At 38.9% G+C, this 22,574-nt stretch overlaps 2 protein-coding genes across 2 annotated transcripts in view; one reads left to right on the forward strand and one right to left on the reverse strand.

The window, feature by feature from the left end:
• FANCM (FA complementation group M) overlaps positions 1–6,981 on the forward strand; it is a 59,587-nt gene extending 52,606 nt beyond the window's left edge. Inside the window, exons 23-25 of the mRNA XM_015819013.1 lie at positions 555–656; positions 5,729–5,918; positions 6,925–6,981. Of these exons, the coding sequence (XP_015674499.1) occupies positions 555–656; positions 5,729–5,918; positions 6,925–6,981 (349 nt within the window). The remainder of the gene's footprint in view (positions 1–554; positions 657–5,728; positions 5,919–6,924) is intronic.
• Positions 6,982–7,699: 718 nt separating this feature from the next.
• MIS18BP1 (MIS18 binding protein 1) lies at positions 7,700–22,473 on the reverse strand. The gene is made up of 10 exons (XM_029284692.1): positions 22,448–22,473; positions 21,963–22,093; positions 18,137–18,306; positions 13,619–13,727; positions 11,138–12,020; positions 10,637–10,803; positions 9,960–10,099; positions 8,924–9,069; positions 8,431–8,515; positions 7,700–7,783 (listed from the first exon to the last, which is right to left on the reverse strand). Exons 1-10 carry the CDS (start codon positions 22,471–22,473, stop codon positions 7,700–7,702), a joined length of 1,941 nt encoding a protein of 646 aa, XP_029140525.1.
• Between the last annotated feature and the right edge of the window lie 101 nt (positions 22,474–22,574).

Consider the following 22,574-nt stretch of genomic DNA (forward strand, 5'->3'; position numbering starts at 1 on the left):
GGGCAAATATCAACGAGGGGCACTCCCCCTTCCGTGCCCAGCCAGGTCTCGGTGATACCTGCCAGGTCCGCACCCCCCTCTTGAATAAGATCTTGGATGAGGGGGGCCTTATTTACCACGGACCTGGCGTTGCATAACATCAGCCGGTGATCCCGGGCCCGAGGATCTGAGATCCCTGGAGGCCGAGTAGAGCCCTGAGCCCTGGAGGCCGAGTAGAGCCCTGATGTATAAGCTTTGATAGCTTAGAAAGATAGTATGTAATTCATTCTGATGTTATTTTGTACGATGTTTATATGCCATCCTGAGTCAGGATGGGTGACCACTTAGATTAAAATTAAATTAAATGTAAATAGAGATAGCCACAGGCATTTACAGGACCTGAATATTTAAGCCAACCACACAGGCGGGAATTATCATTAAGACCTTGTGAACCTCTCTGACTATCCTGTCTGTTCTAGTAATTTTCATATTTTTCCCCTTTGTGTTTTTGCTGAAGAGTCCTGGTTACAACTAGTGCCTTAATGAGAAGCATTCATTTCCTTCTTCCTTTCCAGTACCCCAAGGGAGATGGCAGGCTGCACTCAGGTCAATCAGCAGAAAGCAGAGGAAGTGTACCGCTACATCCACTACACCTTTGACACTCAGATGTTGCCCAAGATTGTCACATGACCTTCTATAAATCAAAGTGGGACATCCCTTTTAAACAGAAGCACTTTATTACTACATTCCTTCAGTGTAAGATATGTAAATAAAATTCCAAACAAAACGAGTTTCTGTATTGCAAGCTGCCTTGTTCCTCTATAGAAGTAGCCAGTGTGTCTTTCCTTAATACAGGCTCCTTACTCCATCTTTCCACTTTCTCTTGCTTCTGAAGGCAGCTGTTTTTCCCAATTAAAAGATAAAGGTTTGATACTGTGAAAACCATCCATGTTGTCCTCCTGTTCCAGCTATACTGTAGATACTCAGAGAGGAAGATGTAAAAAGAAAGAGGGATTGCTAAAATTTGTCAAATGCACATAAGTCTTCTTTATGGGGATGTATATTAGCTATTCTTCAAAGTGTTCTACTTTGAAGTTCTACATTCATGTCAGTGAAGCACCCCTCAAAATGTTGCAGTAGCCATATGGTCTGGAAAGCTGTGGAAACAACCAAGAAAAAGCCTTTGAAGCAGCTATCCTGAACCTTGGTTGTGGTTGGTTAATGTGGTTGTGGGTTTTGGGCAAAAGTGCTTTACTCATGTGTGTTGCAAAGGATCTCTTTCACTTGCCTTATATCTGCAATCTGCATGACATGGACATAAAAAGGTTTAATTTTAAACGTGGAATAAAACAGCTTCATTCAGATTTTTTTTGGAAATATTTTGAGTGTACTGACAGAACAAACTTCAGACTGTGTTGAATGCTCTTTATAAGAGCGGGAGTGCCCTTGCTTTTCTTCTAAAACTACAGAAATAGATAAGAGTACTAGTCGATACTACCAGTCACCCTAATCAGCAAAATTGATCAAGAAGTTGAAGTTTTAAAAATACATTTCTAAAATTCCTATTGAGAACCATGGTGGCAATAAGAAAGTACACTCAGCAGTGAATCAGTGGTTAGGGGACACAGAGTTGCTATTGTTGTATTAGTGTCCCTTCTGCAGAGCTTCGTCTCTTCCTGAGCCGGTGTTGGAATTCCGAGACTTTAGATCTTGGGCGACACGGGCATACCTTCATTTGGCAAGATCAGGAAGAGAGAATGTAATCCTTCAGGTTCTGATGAATCTCTCAGCAATTTTTGTACCATTGATAGTGCTGCCTGTAAGGATCGAGTATGTAGATCATTGTGTTGCAGTGTTTCTGCAGTGTCTATGAAGCTATGTACTACATTTGCCCTTATCACACTCCTAATAGGAGATGGTTATTATCTCTTAGCCCCACTTCTACAGGTTGACTTTGCTCATCCAGTGAGAACTGACAGGCAAAGCTGTTAAGACTCCCTCCTTCTCAATAATGCCCACCCTTCTATGGAACAAATTTCCACAGAAGCCACCTAAATATTCAGACAGTTCTTCCAAAGTGTACCCACCCTCTAGGAATTCCAAGAAAATAAACTTAGTTGGGTTTCCTAGAGTCAGCACCCTGCTGTATTGTGGTTTCTGCTTTTTTAGCATCCAGATGGAAGCAGCAACCTCTTTGAGGTAAGGATCTTTTGTTATTTAATTAAGAAGCAGGATCCAGTCTGAGTCTGTCACCAGGACCAGAGGTTTTGTCTTCTGAGCTTTAGGACTTGTGCCCAGAGCCCATCCTCAGGGAACTTCTCTGTGTGCTTTGGGTTGTTCTGTATATGCTATTTATATGGTGCCCTTTGTGTGTAGGGTTTTAGATGTAGATTGGGAGTTGATGGGTGGCTATTAAGTTGTTAGCTGTTGTTTCCTTGTGCTGCCCAGCCCTCACCTCCTAAGTCCTTGATAAGCTGGGGGTAAATCAGCACTCCTATTGATTGATGAGGGGTCCATTTCCCAGGCTTCAATCACTTACCTGGCTGCTTTTGTGCCTAATCGTCCAACAATGTTAGTAGCTGCATAATTGAATATATGTCCTTATTTATTGCAATGTGAAGCTACCCCCAGCTTATTAAGTACTTAAGAGGCGAGGGCTGGGCAGCACAAGGAAACAACAGCCAACAACTTAATAGCCATCCATCAACTCCTCAATCTACATGTAAAAAGCTACACACAACAGGTACCATATAAATACTACACACAGAACAGCCCAAAGCACGCAGCAAAATTCCTTGAGGATGAGTTCCAGCACAAATCCAAAAGTTCTGAAGACGAAATCTCTGGTCCTGGTGACCGGTCCAGATTGGATCCTGCAACATTATCCTGAGACACATATATTCACCTTCATTCATTTACTTAAGATCTCTGGCATCCTGGAAGGGATGTTCATCTGAAAAGCCTGGAACTTTCCCCCCATTTTACTGTGTATTGAGTCCATTACAATATCTTATCTTTTGTCCTGCACAAGGAAACAACAGCCAATGACTTCAAAGGTAGTTTTTAACCATTTGCCCTTATAAATGGTGGGAAGGCTTGATTTCCTTCCCATAGATCAGTGATGGGGAACCTTTTAGAGACCGAGTGCCCAAACTGCAACCCAAAACCCACTTATTTATCACAAAGTGCCAGGGCTGCATCAGCATTGCGGTGCCCTCAGGGGGCGCATGGGGGTGTGCCCACTGGGCGGGTGTGGCTGCAGTGGGCACAGACTGGGTGAGCGTGGCCGGGGCCAGTCCCTCGCCATCTCCGGGGCATCCCCGGGGGGGCCAACGCCGCTTACTCACTCACTTCCTGCCCTGTCGCTTCCAAATGCCACGTGCTCGCTACTCTGGCGAACTCTGCTGGGGCAACGGCACACGTGCCTACAGAGAGGGCTCTGAGTGCCGCCTCTGGCACCCGTGCCACAGGTTCGCCACCACTGCCATAGCTCCTTCCTCATTATAGACGGCTTGAGGAACAAATTGCACTCGGAATTTTGCCTATTTCTTTTCCCAAGGTCTCTTTCCACCATGTGGAAGAGCTAACCATCAAATGCCTTATTGAAATTCTCATTAAGATAACATTAGGAAAACGGAAAAGATAGAACAATGAAATTAGGAAACCACAAGCAATTTTCTCAGTAAGTAAAAATTAATTGGACTGTGTATCTGGTCTGCTATGTAGTGTAGAGAAAGCTGTTTCTAACTTGTACTTTTCTGTCCCTTAGGTTTTTAAAAACATTGAGAGATTTTACTGTAAAAACTGCCTAGAAGCAAAGTGTAATTACTGGGTCAGTGAACTGTTACAGCCATTAATAATAAATATTGCTAGCTTAGCCAGAACTTGCTCCAAAAATGATGGACTTTTCTTTAAAGCTCTTATAAGTATACATCTGTAGGTTTGGGAATGTAAGCAAATATGTAGGGTTACTTAATACATGCTTTAAAAGATTTTAAGCATTCAAGGTTTCATTGTGTGAAATCGGAGAACAGACATATTCTCAGTAAGAATCCAAATGAGCGGAAGGTCCATTAGGGATGCCTGTGGATTGGCCTTACCTGATTATCTGGGAACAGTTTGATCCTGTTGGACCTGATGAGATAGACAGGACCCTCGATGCTGTCAGTGCAACTACAAGTAGTCCTCAACCTACAACCACAATTAAGCCCAAAATTTCTTAAGTGAGACATTTTTTAAGCGAATCACTGCAATTGTTACATTAGTAACACAGTTGTTAAGTGAATCTGGCTTCCCCATTAACTTTGCTTGTCAAAACATTGCAAAAGGTGATCACAGGAACCCAGACACTGCAACTGTCATAAATATGAGTCAAATACCAAGCTTCTGACCATTGTGACCATGGAAATGTTACAATGATCATAAGTGTGAAAAAGGTCATAGATCACATTTTTCAGTGCCATTGTACTTTTGAATGGTCACTAAACGAACCGTTGTTAAGTCGAGGACTGCCTGTACCCGTCAGTTAGATCCCCCTGGCTGGTGTGCGCCTCCAGAATGGGGGCCTCCAGGTGGATTCAGGCAGTGATAAATACAGCACTGCAAGAGAACACCGTCTCACCCAGTATTTCTCAGTCAAGGAAGAGGCTAGTACAGCATAAGGCTAAAAAAAATAAAATCAAGATTGAAACATTTCAGACAAGTGGATGACAGCAGAGTTTGGGGTTCCTTTGCTGTCCTGGACATTCTGGCTTTTGCAGCAGAGATCTGTAATTTTAGTTCACCGTTAGTGTCCTACCTTATCACTGGAAGTTTTTCTTTACCATGTAAGAAAGTTATTTATGCACTTGAAATAATTCCTATGGTATATGAGAACCAATCACAGATGTTAAATGTACACCAATTTCAAGCAGTAATACTAATTCATCAATATAGTACTCACAGTAAAATTATTTTCAATAGGCCTACCGTGAGAAAAGGCTTAATGAGAGGATTGTTTCTTCTCACATTATTTTCCCTCTTCCCTGTCCACTGCCTACGGTGACAATGGCTCACTGCTGTTTGTGCTGTACAGTAGCTATTTAAAGTGTTTTTAAAAAGTTGTAATATGTATGCAGATGCTGGTGAGAGTGTTATGGGTGTGTTATAAAATATGTAATGATTATTATTGACTCATTGGAAGAGGCAGCAGAATTTCAGAAAACCTTATGCCCTTAAATAGAAAGTCCGGAATAGTTATTCTACTAGTTTTCTCTTCTCTAAATTGTTAAGAATGTAATACTACCAGCTTATACATTGATAGAGTAACTGTGTTTACATAATGTATTATTCCAGATTTATTGAACTCATTGGTCTTCGTTCACAGAACATACCAGACACAAACTAACCATACACTGGGCTAATACATATTTGTGGTTATATTTTATGTATCCAGTTTCACTGTAATTGCCAAATTAAAAAGGTATCAAAAACATTTAAAAGGCACTAAGTAAGTTTAATACAAAAATACATAAGCACTGCTGTTGGAACAGAAAACACAGAGATTCTTTGCTATTACAAACAATGTTCTTGAATTTATTGTATAAGTAACTTTTAAAAACATTATTTTACTTCCCTTAAAAAAGGGTAATTACCACAGCTATCTCTTTATATAAATTACACATCACATCTTCTAAAAAAGAAAGCTAAGTGTGTACGGTAGATTTTTCCCTATTCTGAATACTTGAGAGCACAGAACTGGGGAACAACTTAATTCAAATCAAAACAGACTGAAATCAAAACTCAATTGGTTGCAGTTTATTAAAAATATTTTTAGCTATGGATCAGGTAGCTACTGGCTATGTGGAAAAATACATATCCTCCTCTTCATCAGACTGTATTTGTTGTTCCACTTCAAAGAGATTCCTCACTCCATCAGAAGTTATTGCATCTATAGCAATGTAAGAAAAAAAACCCCAGATATTCAAAGTGATCCCATACAATACCATCCTCAGATACAATCTTATAGCTAATATCAAAGGCTCAACTTATCCTGGAGAGAAATTCTATACTGCATGAAAACCCACCCCAAACCAATTAAGTTAAAGAGAATATGGCAAACCATATGCATAGATATTCACAATCCCAGGAGTCAGGATTATTTTACTTTTTAACAAATACTGTATACAGAAATTACTATAACGCAATCAAGCATTCATAATTATGGATTTCAATTTCTGAATATCTGCATTTAAAATTGAGATTTCCCACTCTGGGAAATATACTCGGGAAAATACAAGTAGTAAAATTGGGTGCCTAAATCTGGAACTAATTCTTAACTATGCAGTCACTGAACCTCATGAGCTGCTTGGTCTGCTGGCTTCATGTTAAGGTTTGGCAAATGAATGGTGCAGAAGAAAATACTTTCCAATTACAAATCCCGAAACATGCCGTGTTCACTACTGCATACTGCAATGTTGCTCATACATGCAGCAGGCAGCTTCCTTTGTAGACCACTACTTCCAGCCCTTCATTTGATACAGGTAGTGCTCAGCTTACAAAAGTTCATTAAATGATCGTTTGAAGTCATGATGGCACTGAAAAAAGTGACTTGTGACTGTTTTCATACTTAACCACTGAGCCATCCCCATGGTCACATGATCAAAATTTGGATGCCTGGCAACTGAACTCATATTTATGTTCATGTGATCACCTTTTGCGAGCTTCTGACAAGCAAAGTCAATGGGGAAGCCGGATTCACTTTAACCGTGTTATTAATTTAACAACTGCACTGACTTATTTAACAACTGTGGCAAGAAAGATGGTAAAATGGGGCAAAATTCACTTAACAAATGTCTTGCTTAGCAGCAGAAATGTTGAGCTCAATTGAGGTCATAAGTCAAGGACTACCTGTACTAACTCTCATATTCATATCATGCACAGAAATTTCTCTGGAACCTCTCACAGGAGAAAGCTGCTATGTATCAGGCCAAGAACCTCCTTTCCTTCATTTGGCAAAAATAATGAGAAAGTTCTTGGGATTATCCAGCCCAGAAGTCCCCAACCTTTTTCTGAGAAACACTCTGAATTTTGAGAACAAATTGCAAATATGATGCTTGCCTATTTCATAAAACATCTGTATTAATGATATTCCCTTTATTTTGCAATCTGAAGGTTTCCAGTTTTGTTACATGATTTATTTATTTATTTATTTTTTTTAAAGAACTCGGGGCACAGTGGCAGCCGTCGAGGGAGAACTCGGCTTATGACCAGAATCGAGACTTGTATGTCCATTGGTAAGCAAGGAGTGATCCATTGTTCAGTGAGCCACAACCAATTTCAACTTTTTTGCCATGGTTGTTAAACGAATCACAGCAGTCGCTAAGTGAATTATGTGGTTGTTAAATGAATCTGGCTTCTCCCCATTGATTTTCCTTTTCTTGTTGGGAAGGTCACAGACAGTGATCACATGACCGAGGATGCTGCAAGTGTGATAAATAAATACTGGTTGACAAACACTCAGATTTTGGTTACGTGGCGCTGGAGATACTGTGACAGTCATAAGTGCAAGGACCAGTTGTAAGTCACTTCTTTCCATGCCATTATGTTGAACAGTCACTAAATGCATAACTGTAAATCGAGGACTAACTGCATTGATGGTGCCTACCATATTGGGCACTCCAAGTCTAAGCCTAAATCCTGACAACATTGTATAAAGCAAGTGAAAGAGGCCTGCCTACCTTCAAAAGTAAAGACTTTTCTTCTTGGAGGCATGGAAGTAGTGAACCCTGTCACAGCCTGATGGAGACAAAAGACATATTACTTCCTACAAGCAAAAAGCTTGCAGAAAAGCTTTGTGGCAAAACAAACAAGCCAAGGACACTAGGCTGCAGTTTAAGATAAACCTTAAAGCCGTGGAATACGCATTTCATGCTCCAGCTCTGTAATCCTGCCATGCGACGTTCCCAGGTAGTATATGCAGGAAGAGGAAGGAGATGCTAAAGTTTCTAGATTAGGTTAGTCAGTCGGCAGGTAACCAGCCAAGAACCATTTTTTTCAAGGCTGTGATTAAATAGCAAAACAGCTTGTTACTGGGAAATGGCTTTATGAATTGTCCTTTTGAACAGGGGCATCTGTGGTTCAACACACCTCAGAGCCACAAAGTTCCTCTGAGGAGGTTAATTAAGAAACTTAGTTGGCTCTTGATCCTGACTGCCTCATCTCTCTAATTTTTTTCAGGTTCCATTTCCAATTTTTAGCTGTTAATAAAGTTGTTTGCTTCTGAAGTGGATTTGACAGCTATTTTTATTTATTCAGCGAAAAAAATATAGTTATCGAGAAAATAACCTGGTCCTATGAATAGCTTTAGATCCCCTCAGGGAGATAAGAAAAATGCATGAATTATTATTTTTTTTTTAAAAATGCAGGAATCTAATTTGTCTTTGTAGACGATAAATGAAGGAAAGGCATTACCGATTTCTTCTTTACATTCACCCATGTGCGTTCCTTGCCTTTGATTTTTTTTTCCATGTGGAAGACATGTTTTTCCCGGTTTTTCCTAAAATAAAAAAACAATTTCAATGGAGAATTTGTGTATGTGAATTTGTCTCGCTTATTCTCAAGAAGCAAGATCTATTTTGCTTATTGTCAGGCTGTAGCAGTACCAGCTACTTATTTTACCCCCCACGCAAGATCTGTTGTTCAATATCCTTCTTTTCAGTATTTCTTTTCCTACATTTGTCCCCCACCCCAAAACAGCATATTCCAGAATGCTTAAATGTCCACATAATCCAACGCCCCTGTTGTTTGACTCAGTCCTATCTTTATTGTTGGAATGGTGTATTTATGTGTGAATTTTACACACTTGTCAGCAATGACCTCAGTGAACCTAGAATAATTTCTGCTCATAAGAAGCAGTTACTTTTGCTGTTTAAAATCATGAACAGAATCTATCCAGAGTACCTACCTATCTAGAGATTCCAGCATGCCAGGGCTGACATGGTCACATTGGGGTGTCTTCACCCAAGGGGAAATAGCTGAAGCAGGTGTGATAGGATGTCTGTCTTTCAACTGGAAACCATCTTCCTCTGGGGCCATGTAGAACTGCGGCAACTACAGATCATATCTTGGTTATCCCCAGAAAGAGAAGGTGTTTGCTGTAAGTTTACCATGATATTATCCCCAACCAAGAGCATCTTTCTCATGTTGCGTAAATTCAATTTCATTTTTCCCCTGATTAGAAGATGATGCAATTATTATAAATCACCCATAATTAAGGTGGTAATATAATTTTTAGTTATTTATGTGAAAGTAATATAGTTTCAATACATGAGGTGGGTCTTATCGACAGGAGGAATTATATAAGTAGGGTAATGATTGTAAACCTGTGAGAGTTTCATGGTTCTGAAATTTTTTAAGGGGAAAAGGCCCAGAAGCAGATAGAAAGTTGAGTAAAACATAAGCAAATGGAAAAGACAAATGCCTAGTCTAATAAGTCTACAACATTAAACTAAAAAACTATTAAAACTTAAACTACTAAGTTTTTTTTTAAAAAAATCTCTCAGATAAGGACCAAATATTTGCTGCTAAAGATGGACTGAATTCTGGGTAATAACATTTAGAAAAGCAGAGTAAAGTAATAGAGGGGTACAATTTTTCTATATTTTCTTTCTTTTGTACATTCTTCTACTAGCTACCTGCAACTAACAGTGTATTAGTAACTCTCTGCAATAGCTAGAATCCCAATGGATACCAGATATTTTAGAAAATGTCTGTTGTACGGATATATACATTTTGGACTGAGATCTAGACATAAGCCATGATTCCTATAAATGTATTTCTGAAGACCAGCACAAAATCAAGAATGAATTTATTTCCCACCATCCAAGCCCAAGAAAACAACTTTCCAGTTTGTCATGATCAGTTCTACCATGCTTAGTAAGCCCTGTCTGATGGATCCCTGGTAGAAATATTCTAATATGAACAACAGATGTGGTATTTACTTTTGTGTTCTTATTTTGAAAAGGTGTTGAAGCAAAGATGTCGTCGTGGTTATCCTTGGGCATCTGTTCGAGGAAGTTCCGTATCTGCAGTTTCCTTTTCAGGGTTCCCACTTTTGCCAATGGCTGTTGTATTCCCCTATCTACCAGCAAGAATGATACAAACTAACATGGAAATTCTATTTTTGCAACAGGATGGAAATTGTAGACAAAGGTGAGAAGCCACTTAAAAAGCCTGTTACTTTCATTAACCTGAATTTTTAGATTGGAATTTTGTTCAGCCCTTACACTAATTGTGTTTAAACAACACCATACACATACGGGTTCATCAAACCATTTTAAAGACAGAATTAGTTCGTACATAGCCATATTTTCCAACAAGTAAACAATGATATACATAAGCATCCTATTTCTGCCTGAGTATCTCTTCCCAAAATTCTGAAAATTTCTCCCAATATTCTCAAGTACAGATTCAAAAAACAGCCTTTATTCATCTTAAAACAGAAAAGTGCTTGCCTAATTTTGCAAAATTCAATTGCACCCCTAAACAAATTAGAAAAATGCTATGTTTTTGCTGAAAGTCTACCCAGATTCCAACAATTCCATACTCCCAGAATGGGAATCTTGAAATGTGTCTGGCTTTGCATGGAAGAAGACAGGGAAGAGGTCAAGACTTGTACCTCTTTCTTCCTTTTTTCTAGGCTCGGTGGTCTTGTTTGAGGAGCGTTTTCTCCCTTCACGCCCTGCCATGTATTTTTGCTGGCATTCTTCAGCAGATCGCGTTCTCACAGTCTTTGCCACATCCAACCAGAAATCACCTTTGTATTTAGGAAAAGATGCCACTGCCCTATAAAAATATGAAGGATTCGGTGAAGCACATTATATTATAACTTTGGTGCTCACACTATGAAAGTTAGACTCTATATAGAATCTAAAAGGGGAGGAGGTAGAAGAGAGAAGAAGAGATCAGAAATTTGCAAAAAAGTTGGGAGTTGTAAAGGAGGAAAATCATTCGCAGAATTGGGTAGGAGATTAGAAAAATAAAGCTTACAAATAATTTTGTTCCCTAATATGGAATCGGATTTTGTTATCTTTGCATTAGAAAAGCTCTGTGAGTCACAGAGTTACAGACAGCATCTTACAGCACAAGGGAAAATTACGGTCAGACCATCCTTACTTGCCTGTACAACTTTTGCAATTCTTCTTCAGTCCAGTTTTCATTAGTGTCTGGAAAAGACTCCACAGCATTTCTTAACTTTTTCTGTTTGTCCGGCTTTCCAGTCACAGGACAGGCTTTTGGATTAGTTGAAATGTGACCCTTAGTTCTCTTGGTAGGTATTTTTATCCTAATTTCTTTCACAGGAATTTCCTTTATGCTGTTTTCACTTTCAGTCTTTGATGTAAGAACATTCCTTCTGGCTTTCTTGAACCCCTTTGGTGACTTTTGTCTATTCCTTTTCCTTAGCTCAGAACTGGTACTCAAGTCAGAAGAACTCTTGTTACTTAATTCTTCCAGCATGTCCTCCTGGCCAAAGTAAGAACATTTTGTCTTTCTGCTCCGAGAAGGTGCTATCCAATTCTCTGTACTTTTTTGCTCACATGATGATTCTTGTGTATCATTACATTCCTTGTGGGATATTTCTCTTTTGAAAGAAGGCTGTGTTTTCCTTTTAATACATGGGATATCTTCACTAGATTCATCTTCATCTGTGCAAGGAACACTTTCCACAACTTTCTCAATTTGTTGATGTTGTTTCAACAAATTTAATGGGCAGTTGAAAGTGTCTAACTCTCCATCAGCCAAGTTTCTTTCATAGCAAGTAATGTGTCCACCCTCCTTAGTCACATTTAGCTCATTTCTGGGCCTCCTGTTGGAATGCTGCTTTTCTTGCATTCTTTTCTTTTCCAGAGGGGTCAGCATAACAGTGACTCTCTTTTTGTAAATATCTTTAATGATTAATTCAGAGTCATTTTCTTCAGTGTCTGAAATAAGTTGTTGCGACTTTTCCTTCAATTTACATTCAGTTTTCCTGGTTATATTCTCAGATTTCATATTAATTTTTCCTAGGCAAAAATTAGTTTTGGAAATAAAAGTTAGCTTATGTTCTAAATCAATGAAGTTATAATTTGTTAATAGAATTAATTTCTTCTTCACCTTTCTATTCTGCACATATTCAAGGCAGCTGACAGGATTTAAACAGCAAAAGCAAAACATACAATTTTAAAAACAAAAATCAAAACAAAATCTTTGCACTAAAATTAACCACTAAAAGCATAAGTACTAAAAGAGGGAGCAAATGTCAGCTCCAAGGAAATATGTTCCTTACTCTTGGAACATGAGAAAATCCTCTTATGTGCCAGAAAAAGGGGGGGGGGGGCATTAAACAGAGGTGGCATTTTCAAAACAACCACTCCTGTAGCACTGAAAACAGGACTGAGACAGATTTGTAAAATGAGGGCAATCCTTTCCTTTAAGCCCCAGCAATTCAAATTGTGCAACCACTGCATATCTTTTCAATACAGGTAAACAATCCCTATCTCTTTCATTGGTTAGCGGCCAAATCATTCTATTTAACATCAACTGCACCTTCCAGACAATTTGCAAACATAGCCTGCCCTACAGGGAGTATTTTGTAGTCATAATATCATTATCAGCAAGGTATAGAAAATTAGTGAAATGTGCAAATGATTGCACAGGCGTGTAATGTGTAAATGTATGGAAACCATTCTCATCACAACCATGTCCAGTTAAATGCTCAGGATCACAGAGTATGCCCTGACTCTGAACTGTGCTGTTTCAAGACAGTGCCACTCTATCCAAAATTATAATTTCAATCTCTGAGTCCACTTTCCTATTTATCAACAGCACTGTGTTTTGTCTTGATTTAATGACAGTTGTCTTCCCTTTCAAACTCATTACTCATCAGTTACCTGGCCTGGACTATTTTAACCAATATTTTGTTGTGGCTTGCATTGACCAGGGAGCAATTTGTCCTAACATGCAGGACTCCTCACTTTTGGATCATCAAATCTACCCAAATAGAGTATCATACATATATCTTGGCTAACGGATCTCAGTGGAAGGTGATATAAAAAAGGAAATTGAATGGTGTGTTAAATGTGGTTGGCAGGCATTTGGCAAGCTAAGTATAATTTTCAAGAACAACCTCATTAAGAACAACAACATTAATATTGTAAATTATAATAATAATAATAATGATAAAGTTGGAAGGGACCTCGGAGGTCATCTAGTCCAACCTCCTGCTCAGGCAGGAAACCCTATACCATTTCGTACCTGAAAGAATACAAGTCATGTTTTATAAAAGTGGAAGGGGAAAATTGCCATCTATAAATATTTAAACATGTTATTGTACACTGCCCAGAGTCCCTGTGAGGAAGATAATTTTAAAATATGATAAATAAAATAAATAAATAATAAAGAAGATTAACATACACACTTCCTACCCACCTATCGACCTTTCTGATCATGTACTTACCTGACCCGAAGAAAAATATTTTGCAACCTAATAGCGCTTATGACTTTAACATGGGTTAAGGCCATTAGTTATCATGTCCTCCAGGTAAAGATGGGGTACCCTGTTCGCTATTAGAATTTTTGAATCAATAATTTCCAGAATAAAGTGAATTTAAATATTCTCTACCTTTTGCTTGGTTCGAAGGCACTTCTTTATGATCTTTAAAAAGGCTCTCACCATTTTTCTTTGTAAACTTCAAAGTCTGCCTATTCCCAGATGCCGTGTTGCTCATTGGCTTGAGGAACAAAAAAACTAATATAAGCAAACATAATTTGAAAAGTACAATTTTATCCTGTACTAGTCAAATTCCACTTCCAGGACTCTGTTCATTTTCTTAATAACATACTTTCAAAGGGATTCAGACAAATTTGAATAAATGGCAAGAAATGCAATGAGTATTATCAGGACATAAAAGTTGTCTTGCAAGTAAAGATTTAGCCTTGAGAAAAGACAACTGGGTAATTATAGATAGGCATTCTTCAACTACCTGAGGTTGTTTCACTTAAATGGCCACAACCTGTTCACTGTCAACTCAGAATACAAAATACAAAGAATCTTAACCCAGTGTTCCCCAACCTTTCCAGCTCGGCAGACCAGCGGAGGTGGCAGCATTGTGTGGGGGAGAGAGGCGATGTCTTTGCACATACCAGAGTTTGGGGACCAGTCTTAACCTATAAACTAGATTCTTACAGGAAGACATTTTCTAACCGATTGTTATACCAACTTCCTAATGTAACACTTTTCTAAAATCCTCTGAACTATTGGTCTCCCCTTCAATGGATGTCTTCAAGCAGAAACTTTGTTTTGATTTCTTGAACTTAGCAGATTAGTGTCAATGCTTTAAATGGTCTTTTCCAGCTTTATGATTTAAGGATTTGAAGTTGCACTCTCAGTTCATTTAAAGTTCAAGCCTTATGCACTATAGATTTTATTATTTGAATATACAATATCTTTCAGGTAACAGTTTCTAGTTTGAAGTAATATTCAAGATTTCAAAATAACAAATTTCAAAAATTATTGAAAAAAATAACAGTACTGAAATTAGCATCAATAACAACAACAACAAAGTTATAAGTTCTTTAAAACTGTTCAGTAGAATTAGCAACTCAATAATGTTATTGTTTTCTCTTTAAAATTCCAATCCCAATTCCCCAAATTTACTGAGGAAAACATGCTATAAATGTGGGACCACTACTACAAAGACTGTTCCTGGTCAGGCTCTTAATGTCTACAAGAGAAAAGTGCTCAAAATGTTTCAAGTCAAAACTTTCCATCCTTGGAATGGTTGCATTGCATCAGGAGTATTCTAGCGCTATTTTATTTTATTTTATTTACAGCATTAGAACATTTCTCAGAAGAATTAGGCTTCAGAAGTATCAGGGAATGTTTGAAACCCAAAGTATATCTATTAAAAATAATTCTGAAATATTTAAGTCATTTGATGTCATGCAAGAATGGTTCAGCCTTCTGGAGCTAAGTGGAAGGAGCAAAGTAGCAAAGAATTGTGTTTTAGTTTAAAAAAAACCCATAATGAACCAAAACTTTTATTCCTTAAAGCCCAAACCCAGCATTTTTAAACTGGGCCTAAAATTATGAAACCACATGTATAACTGAGACACAACTAACATAATATATTCTGAATGTTATTGTGCTTGCTACCATAGTATGTATGCATTTATGACAAGATTCAGCATCCATCTGCATTTGAAAGACCCATGGTAGCCCCATGTAGAGCACATTGCAATAGTCCAGCTGGGAGCTGTCTAGAGCACGGCTTTTCAACTGGTGGTACGCGTACCACTGATTATACATTGGCACCTGGCAGGTGGTATGCGACCCTGCCCAGCCTAGCCAAATGTAGTGGGGGAGGGAACGAACCAAAGCGACGCAGCTCAGGACTTGCCATTAGAGAGTCCTCAGGAACTGCAGGGCGGTTGGGGCGAGGCAAAGGCCCCAGGATTGGCACTTTCGGGTCACCCGGAAGAGAAAGGAGGATGAGGGGGGCGGAGACAGGAGAGGCTATAAAAGGAGGCAGTTTGGGGGGGAGAGGGAGAGAAAAAAAAGATGCAGCCTTGGGAGGAGGAAGAGTCAACTGGAGCTACACCAAAGGGAAAAGAAGGAGGGGGGGAGAGAGGAGAGGAGATCAAAGAGGTCGGCTGGGAGCCGATCTACAACTTCTGTGGCAGCCATCTGTGCCAGGCACGCACACAGGTGAGCGACAAACAGGTAAGAAACGCAACGGGAGAGGGGGTCACCTTCCATGAGGAATGAAGAAAGGCAGCATTGGCTGGAGGTGAGACACAGAGGGAGGGAGGGAGGGAGGGAGGAGATGGTAATGAAAAAGAGGGAGGTAGAGAGCAGGAGGGAGGGAAATGGAAAGGAAGTAAGTGTTGGAAAAAAAAGCTGGGGGCTTGCTTTCCAGCCAGGAGGCAATACCTTTAAGAGAAAAAAAAAATGAAGTGCTGCCGTTTGAAACAGGTGAGAGAAAGTCTCCAGCTGCTCAAGAGATGTTTATTGGCAGAAGCAAAGTGCCATTTCAGCAATTCAGTTCTGGATCAGCTGAACAACAAACTGGGAGAGTGGAAGGATTTTTATGTGATTTTATGACTTTGAAGTTCTGGGATTTGTGCAATGTGGGCTTTGCATTCTTAAGGAGTGTTTGGCAATTTCTATTGTGGCTGATGGCTCATGTTGGATTTTGGGGTGAGGGTTTACTGGTTCTAATTCTATTGCTCTGCTATTGTTAACTGTAAGTTTTGCTGCAAGGGATTTTGAAGTATTTTTGTCCTGAATAGATTTTGCCTGTAGCACTTGTTTACTTATGAATGGACCTATTTGGGAAGCTGCTTTAGCCAGCAGCCATACATTTGTTTGTTTGTTTTTTCTTAAGTGCCAGCTGCAGGCTCCTTAACTTTCCTTTCTAGCCAGTAGCTAATTCTTAAAGGGGAATGCACCCTTTTAAGTGAGTTCCCTCACCGGCTTGTCTTTTCTGTCTCTGGAGGCTTTTCCTTGTTTGATAAATATATGGAAGAGGGAAAATATGGGGGGCGGTTCAAATTCTTCCTTCAGAAGAAAGGAGATGGGAACGAGCAAGAGGGAGGCAGGGAAGGAGAGAAACAGGAACGAAGAGAGGAGAGAGGGAGGGAGATTGGAATGAAAGGGAGGGAGGGTCTGAAGGAAGTCCCACCTTAGCACTTGGCCACCAGCAGGCCTGCCATTGACTTTGCTTGCAAAAGGTTGCAAAAGCGGATCATATGACCCTGGGACACTGTGACCATCATAAATATGAATCAGTTGCCAAGCATCCAAACATAAATCACATGAGCCTGGGGATGCTGCAACGGTCATAAGTGTGAAAAATGGCCATAAGTCACTTCAGTGCCATTGTAACTTTGAACAGTCACTAAGCGAATTGTTGCAAGTCGAGGACTACCTGTACTTTATCACTTTTTTCCTTCTTTTTTTGTCATCAAGTTTTTGACACCTTGCTAGATGGTACTCGAATATTGCCATATCCTAAAAGTGGTACAGTTGGTGAAAAAGTTGAAAAGCCCTGGTCTAGAATATGAGAAATTGCGAGTATAATGGCTCAATCCAGGAACAGGCTCATTTGACACAGAGTACAAAGTTGTGCAAGGGCCTTCCTAGCCATGACTGTCACTGCTCCTTAAGCAGAGGTTGCAGATCCAGGAGCTACAGATTGTGCACAGCATGCACAATATCATGCAACTTAACATGCATTTTAAATATATTCCTGGGTTTAAAGTGTGCACATATGTTGTGTTGGTTGAAAATCCTTCTGAGTTTTTCCAACACAAAATATGTGCACATTTTAAGCTCAGGAATACGTTAAGACAGAAGTTTATCCACCCCAAGGACAAAATACCTAAACACAAACAGAGCAATGTGGTATATGCAGTGCAATGCAGTGAGACATGTGCAGACCTGTACATAGGAGAAACAAAACAACCACTTCACAAATGCATGGAACAACACAGGAAAACAAATTCATCAAGATAGGATTCAGCAGTCCATCTGCATCTGAAAGACAACGGTCACTCTTTTGAAGATAGCAAACTTCACATTCAGGACAGAGAGGGGTCAAAGAGGCCATCTATGTTCAAACTGAGCAGCCTCTCAACAGAGGGGGAGGGATATAACACCACCTATCTCCTGTCTACAACATAGTCCTCTCAGCAGACCCAAGAAGGTTCCATATCCATTTGCACTCTGATTCAAGTGACGCTGAGGATACAGATAAACCTCTAAGTGACCTCAATGACTCTCAGAGAGCTAATGACAACCTTCTGAGTAAGCTAACAACCAAATGACTGAAAAGAATAGAAATCATTCAATTCCCCACTATTTAGTCAGAACTGAAAAAGCTTCCTGGATGAGAAGCAAAATTTTTCAAGGAAAAAACTAACAAGGTCCACTTGCCACCCTCAAATTATTCAACTGATTTCTTTAGACTTGGGAAAAATAACTATTTCCAAGTTAAATGATAAAAACAATGGATTTTTCAATCCATAATATTCTCAACTTGTAGGAATCCAAAATGTCTACAAGCACCTGCTTAAAATTTCTATCACTGTCATCACTCCAGAATAATAATTTACATATAGGGAGAAAAAGAAATCTTACAGGTGATAAGTAGTTGGCACCTCCTTTGTTTATAGTGACATTTAATTCCTGATCAAGACGTATCCGTTCCCCACACCAGAACTGCATGGGTGGCTTAACACGCCGCCCACTACGGGTGATACTTTTATCATCATCGTCATTCTGTAAATCAATTGTTTTCATCTGTATACCTAACAAGGAAAACAAACACACACAAAAATATTCTTCAGCAACAACAAATTTCTGCCTGTGTAATAAGGTACTGGACTGTAAATATAAATATAAAGTTAGAAGCATCCTCATAATTGATCCAAGGAAAAAGTGAAGTAGCCCTACTGAGTATTTAATTCTCTTCAGTCAACTTTTATTAGCTTAAGATAACAGGAGTCTATAGAAACAACAGTTATTGGTAACGGAAATATTTTGGGTTTTTTAAAACAATCTGAAAGGCTGTTTCCTGNATACCTCTTTCACAACCCACGGAATACCATTCTCGTCATTCTATATGGAGCATAGTATTAACAAGGTTAATGGATTAATTGGGCTAATACATCCTTTCCTCATTTAGCAACCACAATCTGTTAAATTGGAAGTGAAATGGTTACTAAGTAAACATGACTGAGGAAGAGAAAGACATATGCTACAAAGATCACTGATTGCTACCATCTCATTTAGGTAAAATTGTCTCATACAGCTAGGTCAGCATTATTCTCTCTCCAGTATGCATTGTCATCAGGCCCAAAATTTGGTTGTAAGTCCGCACGTTTTTTATTACTGTTTCCCATTGTGAGCAAAACTAAATTTCATAGGAAATTACTAGGGGATAGGAACATCATAAATACAACAGTATTTTTTGAAAAGACTCTTTGCTACCAAAATCTTCCAAAAACAAAGGAAAGAACATGCATACCATATATTTCATCATTTTGCAGTGGTAATACATCATAAGTGGTGTCTTTCATTTTACATTTTCTCTCAATATTTTGGGGCAGATCAAGTCCTTCTGAGCATTCGTTTTTTCTTTCTTTGCTATCACCACTTACAGGAAATGCTCTCTCTTCTTTCCTAAGATTTAAAGGTTTGCATAAGTAGTATTATTCACCTCAATCTTTTAAGCAAATTTCATATTTTCTTTAAAACATTTAAACCCTGGTATGCTGCAGTAGCAGCTCTTTTCTTAAGCTGTTTGTTTAAATCGGGTATAGGGAATCAGATAAAGCCTGAGATGCCTATCCAGACCCCCATTTGTTCTAGAAGGCTGTCTTCAACAGAAGGTGGCAATTCAGTAACTCCAAGCCCTGCTTTCATCCATCTCTCCATACAGAAACATCTTTGTTTCCTAGGTCTCTTCCTAAATTACTGTTGGAAGAAAAGTCTTCATCCTGGTTCATCCAAGCTGGGAATAAACATGGCAACTGCTTTGGGAAGAAGGTTGTAATTTATTGGAGAGGAGAGCCAGACAGGAAGATGGTTCTGGCAGCAAAGAGGAGAGAAAAAAGGGCTGAGCAATGTGGGGAGTAGGTTTTTATACCCTCTGAAGCCTTTTGTTTGGAGTAGTTTCCTGTGGCATGAACTTTGACCTGAGTCTGAGTGTGCCTTTCTGGTATTTTGATGGTGATGGGTCAATCTTATTATGTTCAAAGATCCTGCTTCCCTGGGGCCAATGACTCTTAGAGCAGTGGTTCTCAACCTGTGGGTTGGGACCCCATTTGGGGTCGATCGACCATTTCACGGGGGGTCGCCAAGCAAGGCTGTCCGCCATTTTTTTTGTCCGCCATTTTTTCCCCCTTTTCTGGCGGGTGCCTTACCTCCCTTGGGCTGGGCCAGCTGGTGGTCAGCCTGCTCCGTCTCTGCCGCTTGCCAGCTACGCCTTGGCCGGCGCAGGGGGCGGAACCACGCATGTGCGGTGCTCCTGGGCAGGGAAAGTCCTCGACTTACGACCGGTTTAGTCCTCGACTTACGACCAGTTTAGTCCTCGACTTACAACCGGTTGGGGTTGCGGCATTAAAAAGGTTGAGAACCACTGCTCTTAAGAGTTTGGATGGGGTATGTAGATTTTAGGTCTTTGTCTTCTTAATCTCCTAGCTCCCTGGATTTACATCTGCACCTCTATAGAGCTGGTTCCTGCTTGGGGTGGGAGGCCTGGGGCTATTAAGAAAATTGGGCATGCTTTCCTGCCTCTTCAAGATACTTTGAGAAAATATATTTTCCTGCCCTTTTAATATTTCCTTCCCTGGGGGGGGGGCTGACTTCCCACAGTACCTAGAGAAGACCGGAGTTTTCCAAACTTTTGGCTACAAAACCAGGACATAAACTTCTCAAGTGGAATCTTCTTTTTAAAAACTTAACTTTTATGGAAGACTTTTGTGCAACAGTAAAATAATTCACATCTAAGAAAAATGGTGAATACAGAAAAAAGAGAGGAAAAGCAAAAGGAAAAAGAGTATAAAGGGCTTTTTTTTTTTGCTCTTATTTCAAACAGACAAGGATAACCAGTCCTTCCATTGAGGCATTATTGATTGCAAATTGAGGAACTGTCAATAAAAATACTCTAGAAATTTACTCAAGAGAAAGAAGATAAAATTAGTAAAAACTACCTGAAGCCACAGACTAAATTGCATCACAATTTAGCGCTTCAGGGTTGAAAGGATTAGCCGGTGACATTACTACTGCCCGGGAGACACCCAGTTGGAGGCTCCTTTCATGTCTCCTGCAGAAGCTGGAGTGAAGTTTTTCTTAAATATTTTGAAGATTCAAAAATCCTTACCAACAATCACAGCTATCACAACGACTCAAAAACATAAACATTTTCAGTGATACTGACCTTTTCAAATAACAAAGCAAATCCTCAACAAGCATTTTCCAATTTCTTGGAATTCCTGTCCCAAACTTCTTTATGAATTTAGGTGGTATTCCTGTTTGAAACAAAGGTATAGCCTTTGGATAGTTGTTATGTTTTAGAAGGGTGCTTCTTATACCATTTTTCAAACCTTTGGAGGAGATCAAAACAATGATAATCCTACAGGATTACAAAATTTTAAGAAAATTCCTAAACTATCTTAAATCTGTATTATATCCTCTCTCTTTTTGTAATGCTTACCTTTATTTTTATGCAAGTGTTATCTTGGAAACTTCTAGATAGAGGAAAGTTATGCATTTTAGAAATTATGACATCCAAGACTCTACTCAAGCTGATGCTATCACACAATCAGCATTAAATTAAATTTAAAAAGAAAGCAAATTTTGAGATGGAAGAAGCATATAAACTTGAAAAGTAACTTAGATCACATTGGGCAAAATGCATAAATAAAATGAGAGTACAGATTTCTGTACCCCTTGCAAATTAGAATGGCAAAGTGCTTTTATGAGTATTTCAATCATCCATCATTTTACAGTCACATTAAGCAAATTGAGCAATAGATATATTAAAGATATTCTCCTTCCTGCAAACATTATTACTTATTCAAGCTATCATTTGAAACAAATTAATATTTAGTAATCTGGTATCATTTTAAACCTCACATGACAAACATAAATCAGACATGTGTTGTTGTTAGATTTCACTTAACACCAGAAGGGAATTAGAAGTAATGAAGTAGCTGTATTCAGCAGCACAGTGATTAGTACTAAATCTTATATGGTATGTGTTAATCTATTTTAGTCTAGGCAGGTGCCTCATAGCTCCCAATGTAGGACAATGTAGAACTCATAAATAATTACTAGGGACTGACAGTTTGGGTACTAGGTCAGCATAAACAGCTGGAAAAGAAGCAGCAAGGTAGAAGCCATCTTCCCAAGAAGCTTATAAAAATTCCAGGCTGTCACTGTGGTTTTCCTTTTCTCTTACCTTCTTTCTTCATGTTAACTGCATCAATATGCCCTTCTAACATGTAGATACTTCCTGTCAAGGTTTTGACTTGATTGTGTGTAATGCGTTCTACAATTACATTGCTATGCCAGAAGATATCCTTCATATCTCTAAAATAAAAAAGGACATAGTATAATTAGAAAAGAATTAATCTCACCATTATGCTTTCTTAGGATCCCAGCTAGAAAAGTAATGTGAGCCCATTATAATTTCTTTCTCCCACTTCCCGATATATGCATTTTTTATCGTGAATTGTGTATCTTATATGCGAATAAGACAGATCTGTCAAGTATTTTCCTTATGAAGAAATATTTGCAGGCATTTTTTGAATTTATTATAAAGGACTTAAAGCTTTTGTTAACTGTTTTATTTAACTGGTACAAGATGGGCCAGACAGAATAAATTTTGATAAATACATGAGTCTATTCAAGATGTAGTTAATATCTAGAATATATTCAATTTACTCTTGGGAACTTAAATTGTAAGCCATGTTATGTATTCAGGATTAAACAGAAACATAGACTGAATATAAAAGAAATATATGAGGGAATTTAGTTAATAATCACAGTCAATCAATCATTTACATTACAA

The sequence above is a fragment of the Protobothrops mucrosquamatus genome, unplaced genomic scaffold (assembly GCF_001527695.2).
Source record: "Protobothrops mucrosquamatus isolate PMUCROS unplaced genomic scaffold, P.Mucros_1.0 scaffold844, whole genome shotgun sequence".
Taxonomy (NCBI): domain Eukaryota; kingdom Metazoa; phylum Chordata; class Lepidosauria; order Squamata; family Viperidae; genus Protobothrops; species Protobothrops mucrosquamatus.

What these genes read in the sequence shown, in the direction of transcription:
- MIS18BP1 (XM_029284692.1), bottom strand. Translation starts at nt 22,473, where the DNA reads ATGGCTTACAATTTAAGTTCCCAAGA. An exon ending in AGTTAACATGAAGAAAGAAG is followed by an intron (nt 18,307 to 21,962) that starts GTAAGAGAAAAG and finishes TTTCCTTGTTAG; the next exon opens with GTATACAGATGAAAACAATT. An exon ending in GAATTGCAAAAGTTGTACAG is followed by an intron (nt 10,804 to 11,137) that starts GCAAGTAAGGAT and finishes ATATTTTTATAG; the next exon opens with GGCAGTGGCATCTTTTCCTA.